Genomic DNA, 11,149 nt, shown 5'->3' on the forward strand with positions numbered 1-11,149 from the left:
ACACAGTGAAGGGACACTGGAATCTGTAGTGTGTTGGAAATCATGTCAACATTGGCTTTTCATTGTGTTGCGATTAGCTGAGTTATAATTATTTGTTTTCTATTGTAATGTGCATGCGTGAAACTTTTTAATCTGAAGAGAGATAGTCACAGAATGATGGATCCTTATTCATTAGATGGGAAAGGATTTCTCAGAGATGGTTCATAATTTTTGTTGTTTCATCAAAGTGTGCAAGGGAAGAAGGAGAGTGAGCATATTTATATGCTCATCATAAACACTACTGAAACCTGTGTGGCAAGAGATTTTCATGTATTTTGCCATCCTGATCCATATACTGTGTACACTTGATAAAATGACAATTATATTGGATGACCTCTAAAATCACAGGTTTATTAAAAATAAATGTAAAGTTTATTTGGTAATTCAGTATTGTTTAGGCCTTGTATTGTTGCATATGTGGATTTTATTTTGTAGAATGAAATATTTTTCATATTGTGCCAAATTCCTGTGGTTCTTAGTCTGTACATGCTGCGACTAAACTCCTGTTGACTTCTCTTCACTAAGAAGCAACCTTAGTGGGAGTGATGATGTTAAATCAATTATGCGTGTGTCTGCACCTCCGTCAGACGATGATACAGACAAAGTTCAGTTGTGTTCCTAACCACCTGAGAAACTGCAGCCTTGCATCATGAGTGCATGCTTTACCTGTCCTGGCCCATTATACTGTGTTTGAACACAACTGTGAGTGAATATATGTTTGTAATGATGGTTTTTAAAATACATCTGTTGCCATGTGTCCCATCATGACAACTGGTGTCAGTAAGATTGGAACTGCTGACTGTATTGCGTGAAGTCTTGAGGGGCTAGGAGTAGGGCCTGCACCTGTAGAATTTCCATCTTGTGATCTATCCCAAACTATATTAAAGGCACCATTCTGAACTAGAATCTGAAGTTTTCAGTTCCCTTTTCAGCTATACATTGCTTATGTTCTGTGGCTTTGCTGAGCATTTGCCAAACTTTGTTCTCACTCTAGGATTAAAATGGATGTATTGTCTTTTTATCATAATTGATCTCTTCAGTAGTTTATTAAGGCAGCCAGAGTGCCCACAAATTAAAGATCATTATTTTATTAAGAATTACACCCAAAGAAAAAAATAACAAGTGATCAGATGGGACCACTATATAAAATAAATAAAAGAGCATAATAGAAGCTGCCAGACCTTTTCAATACGTTTCTTAATTAGTTGTGAAGGCAATTTGGAATGACATTGCCCCCCAAAATAAATCAACACTTATTGCTGAGAGAATTACTATTTTCTTTTCCATCTCTATTAATGTCCTCAAGGAGATGCACTTTGCTGAAGTATGCTGCCTCTCTCAGCATTGATTCAGATGAGAAAGAAATGATCCATCATATCTTTATAGTGATAGGCCAAGTAGGACTCACACTTGCCATTTACAACTACATATTTGTTTTAACTGTAAGCCATTAAAAACCTATCTATCTGTCTGCAATGGCATTTATTCCACTCTAATCACTATGGCATCTGAATGCCCTCTGGTATCTGGAGACCAGAAGTTGAAAAGAAGGTTTAGTAACTTTCATTCTCTTATTTAATTATTATTTTATTTTAAATCATCAGGCCAGGTGATGAGCTTGTGTATGTAACAGGAGGGTATTTGGAGGGTCCTGTGCTAAGATTTTGCACATACTATGGTCTAGAGACATAGATACACTTAGAAAGACAGATACATACTGATGCACAAATGCTTCTATGCATTTACTTGTCTGGGATTCTGGGAAATGCTAGTATTCTAAGGCAGTGGTCTCCAAACTTTTTTGATCACGCACCCCTATCAGTAAAAAAATTTTGAGCACGCACCCCTTGCCACGCCGGCTCTACCATTTTTGCCGAAGCAAAAAAAGAAAAAGGAAAAAAAAAGCCGCTCGGACTCCCGCCCGAACTGACAAAGCAAAAAAGCACAAAAACAAACAAAACAAACAAACAAAAATAGCGCTCCTCCTGCCGCGCACCCCAAGGATCCTCTTGCGCACCCCACTTTGGAGACCACTGTTCTAAGGGATAATGTTGTGAGCTTATAATATTAGAATTTAATTGATTAAAATCCCAGAGTGAAATCTGTGTTTAGTTACTTTCAGTAGTAATATTAATTGGTTTTCATGTTCTCATTGTTTTATATTTTCTTAGCATTTTAATTGTTGGAGAGTGTTAGCTGAACCTGCCTACGATCGTATAAAACACCAATCATTTTGTGGATTTACTTGGCTTTTCAGTCTCTTCAGCCTCCCTGGATCTCCGTGGTCTCACCTTTTTGGCCTCCCAGGACCCCTCCATTTTTGAGTCTTCAGCCTCCTTAGAACTTTCCAAACTCACCTTTTCAGATTCATTGGACCTCTCCAGTCTCAGCTCCTCAGATTCTTTGGACCTCTCGAGCAACACTTCTTCATCCTCCCTGGACCTCTCTGATCTCACCTCTTCATCTTCTCTGGACCTCTCTAGTTGCAGCTCTTTGGCCTCTCTGGATGTCTCCAGCATCACCACTTCACTTTCCTTGGAGCTCTCCAGTCTCACATCTTCAGATTCCTTGCAACTCTCCAGTCTCACTTCTTCAATTTCGTTGGACCTTTCCAGTCTCACCTTTTCGGGCTCTCTGGACCTTTCTAATCTCAGCTCTTCAGTATCTTTGGACCTCTCCAGTCCCACTTCTTCTGCCTCCTTGGATCTCTCCAGTCTCTCATCTTCACCCTCCCTAGACTTCTCCAGTCATACCTCTTCAACTTCCTTGGACCTTCCTTATGGAGTCTCTTCACCCTCTCTGAATGTATCTGATCTCACCTCTTCGACCTCTTCACCCTCACTAGACCTCACTAATTTTAACACTTTAACATCTCAGCGTTCCTCTGATTTATCCTTATCAACCTCTCTGGATGTTTCTAATCTCATCTCTTCACCCTTTCTGGACCTCTCTGACCTCACCTTTCAGGATGCCGCTTCTCTCACCTCTTCAGTTTCTCTGGACCTTTCCAGTCTCACCTCTTTAGCATCTCAGGACCTCTCTGTCAGAGCTCTCTAAATTAGTTCCTGTTTGGGAGAGTTCTATAAATTGTACTCAACCCTGGGTATGAAAACAGTTTGTACAGATCTGTAGTGGTGCCTTGTTTATGGCTGCAGAAAAGTCAGTCATCTATGTTATAGAGTTTTTGTAGAGCTCTGCTTTTATGTTCATACACTAAGCCTCATTCTGTCTCAGCCTGCTACCTCTCTCAGAGCCTGCTTCTTTTTAAAAGCTCATATTGAATTTTCATCTTCTACCCAAGATCAACAGATGACACAAGGGCTAAATGATCAAATAATTGCACTCAGTTTGCATGTCTGCAAAACTTGAGCAAAGTGTGCACAATTCGAGGCAGGTAGTATGTCACACTGACGTACAGTGAGAGGAAAGACATGGACAAAAGCCCAAAGCAGGATGAAAAAAAGAAAGACCAAAGAGGAAGAGGGAGAGACAGAGCTAGAAAGACAGGCACGGGATGGTGTGGGGAAGACAGAGAAAAGTAGAGGAACATTTAGTGGGATAAAGGTGCCCAGGGCTTCTAATATCCTAATAAATTGTCTTGGTGGTTTGGGCAACACATGAGGCATCAAATGACCTTGCTTGGAGCTATGGTATTTATCAAATAAAATCACCAGCTGTAACAAATCAAAGCAACCCTAGTTTAAAAATAACCCTTCCTTCTCTCCCACCAATACTAAAATGACTTGGATTTAGCAAATAGAACAGTTAGCTGTGCAACACCTAATTTGTTGGCAGGATTGTCACAAACATAATATAATGGAGATATCCTATCTCCTAGAACTGGAAGGAACCTTGAAAGGTCATTGAGTCCAGCCCCCTGCCTTCACTAGCAGGACCAAGTACTGATTTGCCCCAGATCCCTAAGTGGCCCCCTCAAGGATTGAACTCACAACCCTGGGTTTAGCAGGCCAATGCTCAAACCACTGAGCTATCCCTCCCCCCAACATAATGGAGGTGAGCATATTTCAATGCTTCCTGCTATCCTGCTCTTTTTAGTTTTGTCACGGATACTACCTGTGCTTTCAGGCTGTTGGTTCAGTTTGTTGGGTTTGATATTGACTGATTGACACTCCCTTTGGCTGCTGTGCCCAAAGTGCTGTGTGTTCGGTAGAAATAATTTGTATTTCTGTAGTAATAGGTTACTTTTTACATGCTGGAAAACTATTCCAACATGCCATGTATGCCTCATAAGTAAGAGAGCAAAAATGACTTGCAAAAAACCAAGCAAGAAAATAAACACATCAAAGAAGATTGTTGTCTTCTTTTATAATAATTTTTGTGGAATTATTATAGGAGAAATTGTGAGATGTTTTTATTTTATAAAAGCTTTTAAAAATTAAGTTTGACTTCAACTGCTGCATTTGACGTCAAGCAGTTGAGTAGACCCTTAAAAATCAGCAAATTAGTGGCTGAGGTGAAATGAGCTGGTCAAGTTCAGTTCCATATATATGTGTCCACCTTAAACATGTACAATAATCACTAGTGGCACTAATTGGAACCTTTGCTAGCAATCTCAATGGAAAAGTGAAGTAGGGAATGTGCAGGGAGAGTGAACTCACCCTTCCAGACTTACAGGGTTTTCAGGCACACTGGTGTGGCAAAATGGACACGTTTTCACTTTTACTGCCTTTGCTGTACATGCTGTGTAACAGACTGTATCTGTGCATGAATAGATGTCTCTAGGATTGTGAATCTCACATCTTTCATCAGCGTTATCCACCAAGCTCAGGTTTGGATTCTGGGGAAGCTATGTTGTCATTCTTATCATGTATGGATTTTTTATTGTCATGGTTTTTAGACCAAGTGGAAACTCTAGTGCATTTGGAAATGACCTGTTCTTTGCCATGTAGAGGCTTCTGTGTGTGAGACAGACACACTAATAAGTGTTTGATATGTTTACTGGAGGGATTTGCCTAGTGGTGGTGTCCTGCTTCTCTCTGATGGAACGAAATAGGCTTTGCTTCCAACATGGACCATTCAAATGCTGCTTTTCTGGCAACAGCTCTGAAAGGATGAGAGAAAGAGGCTGGTTTTCAGATCATGCCCAGTTTAAATCCACCTCCACAGCACCGTCTCTGCCCCTTCCCAGGACTCCTGCACCGGGAGCAGGCCAGCATGAATATATCATCTCGGAAGGCAACCAGCAGTAAATCTGCTTGAGGCTTCACGTCATAGTGGAGCCACTTCACATTTGAGAAGTTTCCTTTAAAGGCATTCCAAGGGGCAGTCTCTGCTGAGGAAATTTTTGCAGTGTAGCTTCTATGGAGACAGACTGCAGCATAGCTCAGAATAGCCATGGAAGAACAGCGCATCTGCATGGATGGCACAGGTCTTCAGGGATTCCTTACACCCATGTTGATCCAAGAGGATCCATAATTTTTTGTTTTGTTTTTGGGGTGGGAGACTCACATGCACATACCTCAGTGGAACAATTCCATGGGTCTGATCCAAGGCCATTGAAGTAAATGAAATGACTCCCATTGATTTACATGAGCTTTGGCTCAGGCTCCATAAGGGAGGCTCAGAGATTCATCCTCAAACTTCTGACCTTCAATTTGCAGGAGGGCATGCTTGGGTCCATCATTTTTTTAATTATTGTTGTTATATATGTAAAGTAACCCACTATTTTCAGGCCACTGTAGAAAATTATTAGATTGGGTTTCTGGTTAGTGATATATATTTTCCCTCCTTTTCCATGTCTCCGTTTAGGCAAATTATGGGTATAGTTTTCAGGAGTATACAAATATAAAAAAGACAGTTTTCTTTCGTTGTATCTAAAGGAGGACCCTTTTAAAGCCTCACTTTCCCAAGGATGAGGTCTCAGTGATTGTGGGAGAATTTTAGGGTCTGCAGACACCTTTGCTAACAATTTTCAGCTCTTCAAATATGATTATCTTGGTATGGGTTATGTGCATTTTATAAAAGCATATTCTCAGATGTTTGCTTCAGCTATGTTTTAGTCAGTTGTAACCTAAAACCTACTGAAAGGTGTTATATAAATGTAAGATGTCATTATGTGATGATGAATAAGACCATCCACTGTTCTCCAGCCTTGTAGAAAATAATTAGGGTTTCCTTTCTGTTTATTTTGTCCTAATTTTTGGTGATTTTCAGGCAAGTTATTGGCAGTGGTTTTAGAAATGAAAAACCAAAGCCCTGATCCTGAAACTGGTTGAACACATGTAGCACCCCATTAGTGTTTGGAACATTATGCAGGTCAGAGGTCTGCCAGTCCAGAGACAGTTGCCAGGATTGGGGCTGTGGTGTCTAGGGTTAACAACAACCCCAGATTGTTGAACATTAAACAACATTTTCATAAAAATATAATCTTCAGTGAACACAGTCAACTTGAAACCCAGTCAGTTTCAAGAGAGTTCTGGAAACCACACCTCCCCTTACACCCCCTTCCCCAATTTTAGTGGTTTATCTCTCTCTGTCTCTCTGGTTGCTGTGTTAAAGACCCACACAAAGCAACAGGGGGGTATTCACAAAGGCCCAGATCCTGTGCTGTTCCTTGTAGGTGGGCCTCTTATGTCTCTATGGAACCCTGAATCAGGTGCTAATTGGCTATCGATCAGGAAGAGTGCAGCTGCCCACAAAGCATTCTTGAATGCACCAAGAAACAGAAAGGGAGGCATGTTCTCCAATCTCGTTCAGCCATAGAGATCTTGGGTGTCACCTGGGGCAGCAGTAGGTGAGGCAGATTTCAGACAGAAGGGTGGGGGGTTAGGTTAACGATGCCCACGCGGGGGTTATCATGCTCCCACAACCTAGTCAGGGCTGTGGAGGTGGATTGAGCGGGACTGGGCGGGGCCCACTCGGGGCTAGCGCTGGGTGCAAACCCCGGGCTGCTTTGGCAGCCCCGCCGTGACTGGCTCAGCCTGGGTGAGATTTCAGCCCCCAAGGCAAGGGGCTGCCTGCAGGGGCCCGGGACGCGCCATGGACCCGTGGTGGGTGGGCGGGGGCACAGGGGCCGCAGGTTGCCTATAAGCGCGAACCCATCGCTTCCCCGCACCGCTGCGCTGCCAAACCCTGCAGCAAATGGGGTGGGGGACGGCGCCAGGTCACTCCGCACTCTGATTGGCGGCACAGAGGAATCCGGTTGTGATTGGTGGGAACAGTTAGTTGGCTGCGATTGGCCGAGTTCCTTGAGGGGATGTAAACGTTGATTGGCGAAATGGGGCAGCTTCTGATTGGTTACCAGCGAGTTCCTTGGCCTTTTCTGTTCCGGTGCGCGCTGACCTTGGGGTCCCGGCTATTTGTTCCCTGAGGCCCCGGAACCGCAGCCATGGTGGCGTACTGGAGACAGGCCGGGCTCAGGTACCGGCTGCTCGCGGCCAGCCCGCGCCTGCCTCATACCCCCGTCTCCTGCCGGGGAGCGGCCGCAGGGGGAGCGCTGAGGCGCCTCAGTGACCCTGAGCGGGGGGTCTCTATAGCCCGGGCGAAGGTGTGCGGTGAGGCCCTGGGCTGTAGCCGCCTGGGGTCCAGGCACGGCCGGGAGGAGGCCCCTGGGGAGCCGAGGTTGGGAGCCCAGCCTGGCCACTGCCAAGCTGGGGAGCGGTCCCGGCTCGTGGCAGTGGAACAAATTCTATAGTGAGGTGCTGGAAGCCATTGAACGAAACTAAACCCTGTATATGATGGAAGCAATTTCAAGCAAGGAGGTGCTGCCACACCCCTAGTTTCAGCACCCGTGGGGCCAAGGGCGAGAGCCTGTTCCCCCGTGCGATCGCACCCACTGACTGGCTCACTAGGCAGAGGAGGGCGCCTCGCTGGGAAGGGTGCTCTGCTGCAGGCCCTCACGTAGGGAACTGCCTAAAAACATGGCAGTGCAGTTGTTGGCAGCACCTTCGCCTGCTCCCAGCAGAGCTAGAGTCCCTGGAACTGATTATGTTAATTCTTGGGGCCCCACCCGATTTTCATCCCGTTTATTTCCTCTTTTCAGCTACATCCGCTATTCCCAGATCTGTGCCAATGCTGTCAGAGCAGCGATGAAACCACAATACAAAGCTGAGGCAGAAAAAGCTGCTGTGGCCACTATAAAAATAGCGAAGCCTAAAAAGGAGTAAGATGTAAGTAAATAGTATGGGAAGGGTTTTTTGGATCCCTTATTATAGGTTCCTAACTTCTTCTCACGGTGAGTGATATTGAGGAATCCTCTCGTATTACCTTTGTGGTTAACAACAATCTAAAACCTGCAGGTAGCTTGTACACTGTGCAGGAAGTGTAGCCCAGATCTTGGTGCATAAGACTGGTTGCATAGGCTGTTGAGTAGCATGTTGAGTGTAGATTTCTCAGACTACCGGTTGGCTCAGGGATAGGAGGAAACTATTTAATTTCAGCTCAGTAAAATGAGATCCTCTCAGCCTTCAAACAAGAGCTTAGGTTGTGTGGACTTTGAGTTCTATATGTGTCTGGTTGGGTCAAACTGTTACAGGCAGCTTAAAAGCTTTTAGCTAGAATAGCTGTCTTTTTTTTTTTTTTTTTTTTTTTTCCTTTTTTAGAGTTCCTCCACTTCATTTGAACAAGACCAAGCGATTGATTTGGTCCCTGAACTGTGCCGCCCCACCCAGTCACCCAACCTAGCACACAGAGCCAAAGTTCATTCCTAAATAACTCTTCCCCAGATGGTTAACAGGCAACTTAATCTCATCTACATTGTTTTTCTGCTGAGCAAATGTTTTGTGCTTGTGAAAGGTGGATACTATTTGTCCCTTCACTTGTAAGGACATGTACACTGCAAGCAATTAAAGAGGAGTTTTTCCCGATATCTATGGACTGGAATGATTATGGATGAGAAAACTAGTGTGTATCTGTTGGTTTAGCCTGGCTAGTCAAAACAGACCAAAGACTATATGAAGTCATGTGACTAGAACTGCAGTCTAGTGGAGATATCTATCTTTCTCAGGAAAGGGTGCCATGTTTTTCTTCAGCATCATGGCCAAAACTCCCATTGTATTTATGTTGATAGGAACCATGTCTGCATAGTGTCACTCTTCAAGAAGTTGGAGCAATATTATCTAAAAATTTGCAGATAAAGGTAAAAACTGAAATACAAACTGAACTAGGATCATCTGTTACAAATGTTGACAAAGTAAATAACTTCAGTCTTCTTAGTGTTTTTCTGTCCTCTGAACACACAGGGCTAGATTTACAAATGGGGGCACTCACTTGGGAGGTGGGAGCTCCTAGTTTGAATTCCTGAGTTGGAGTGGGATTTGAACAGGTGAGTGTCCTAACCACTCAGCTGTCAGATATTCATGGGTGGGTCTCTTTATGTTGAAGCTGTTCCATGTTGAATAAATCATTGTTCATTGAGCTAGTGAGAGAGAAAGTAACTCTCTCTAATTCAGTGGTTAGGGCATTTAATGGGATGTGGGAGAGTCATGTTCAAGTCCCTGCTCCAAATCAGGGATTCAAACCTGGATCTCACCTCCCAGGTGAGAGGATTTACCAGCCAGCCCCCAAAATTGCTGTCCCTTTGTGAATGTAGCCCAAAGTAATTAATTTCTCAGGGGCCCTTTGGTGTCTAGTCTTCCTCTACCACAAGGTTGACCACTGGATGAGGAGGCTTAGCAGTTCTAAAAATACAGGGCAGAACTTTTGCACTTGAACTGAGACAACTCTTTTCCCACCCCCATTATGAATAAATACTACTCTTTTGTTTAGAAACACACTGCAAAAGCTAACATCCTGTCTCCTTACAGCAAATGACTTATTACATTCTTTAAATCTCTCATAGGATTGTCCCCGTGATGAACTGTATGGACAAAATATCAAGTGAAGACAAGGTCATGGGTCTGAAGATGTGCAGTGTAGTCTCTTCATGTTAGCTATAAAATCTGTCTGCATGTGTAAGTCAACATGCTAATAAACTGAGCTTCTAGTTCACCATGACCATAGCAGCTATTGTGGTTTCTCTTTGAAAGCATGAGTTACTATCTTTGGCAGGGGCATTTACTTTTACTTTTGTGTGAGAGACAAATCGTTAGACTTTTTCTTAAAGGAAATTTGAGTGGCGTTTATATTGGAAATTCATGCGCCATCTAATCTAGATGGCTTAGTTACCGCAAAACGAGTAAAATGGTGAATTTGAGGCGTTTAATAAAAGCTGAGAGGGGAAGAATTGTTGGGTTTTTTGTTTTTTTTTAAGTCAGACTACTCAACTACTTAACTTCCGTGACTAATGAACATCTTGGAGACTGGTATTCAATCTTTTCAAAAAGGCGTCTATCTCTTTTGAGGCGCTCACAATAAACTTGTTCTGTGATACCCCCTTCACTCCCAACAAGTCTACTACCAAAACCCAGGGATACCAAAGTTGACATTCCTGGTATTTTGAAAGTAAAAAAAAAAACCATGGGGGGAAAAAATAAAGGCACAAATCCAGGTTCTTCACAGGTTACCTTTAGGAGTTGATGTTCCCAATTCATTGCAAGCATTAAACAAACTTCTACATTCAAGAAATGGTAAATTTTTGGACAGATTAACAGTTCTAAAATGTGATATCTAAAGACCAAATTTCCCTCTGAAGATTATAGCTTACTTTAACTTAACACCTGTTACAGCAGGGGTCAGCAACGTTCGGCACGCAGCTCGCCAGGGTAAGCACCCTGGCGGGCCGGGCTAGTTTTATTTACCTGCTGACGTGGCAGGTTCGGCCGATCGCGGCCCCCACTGGCCGCGGTTTGCCGTCCCGGGCCAATCAGGGTGGCGAGAAGCGGCGCGGGCGAGCGATGTGCTGGCCGCGGCTTCCCGCCGCCCCCATTGGCCCGGGACGGCAAACCGCGGCCAGTGGGGGCCGCGATCGGCCGAACCTGCCGCGTCAGCAGGTAAATAAAACTGGCCCGGCCCGCCAGGCTGCTTGCCCTGGCGAGCCGCGTGCCGAACGTTGCCGACCCCTGTGTTACAGTCAAGTGTCATAGCTGTGTATGGAAAGAAATGGAAACTATTCCATTAGGGTACTTTAGCTTCCTCTGAAGGGATTTCATATGTTGAACAATACTCTCATACCTTGGTCTGAAGGGAGCTCCCCTGTTTCTCTGGATTGTCC

General features: G+C 44.0%; 1 protein-coding gene across 1 annotated transcript; it reads left to right on the plus strand.

The window, feature by feature from the left end:
- The first annotated feature begins 7,285 nt into the window (after window positions 1-7,285).
- On the plus strand, window positions 7,286-9,998 carry ATP5F1E (ATP synthase F1 subunit epsilon). The gene is made up of 3 exons (XM_065414344.1): window positions 7,286-7,419; window positions 8,042-8,168; window positions 9,839-9,998. Exons 1-2 carry the CDS (start codon window positions 7,388-7,390, stop codon window positions 8,163-8,165), a joined length of 156 nt encoding a protein of 51 aa, XP_065270416.1. The 5' UTR covers window positions 7,286-7,387; the 3' UTR covers window positions 8,166-8,168; window positions 9,839-9,998.
- The last annotated feature ends 1,151 nt before the right edge of the window (window positions 9,999-11,149 follow it).

The sequence above is a fragment of the Emys orbicularis genome, chromosome 12 (genome assembly GCF_028017835.1).
Source record: "Emys orbicularis isolate rEmyOrb1 chromosome 12, rEmyOrb1.hap1, whole genome shotgun sequence".
NCBI classification, from domain to species: domain Eukaryota; kingdom Metazoa; phylum Chordata; order Testudines; family Emydidae; genus Emys; species Emys orbicularis.

Bases quoted from the DNA above. Each gene is read 5' to 3' on its own strand.
- ATP5F1E (XM_065414344.1), top strand. From the start codon at position 7,388: ATGGTGGCGTACTGGAGACAGGCCGGGCTCAG. The intron at 7,420-8,041 runs GTACCGGCTGCT...TCCTCTTTTCAG, and splicing joins TGGAGACAGGCCGGGCTCAG to CTACATCCGCTATTCCCAGA.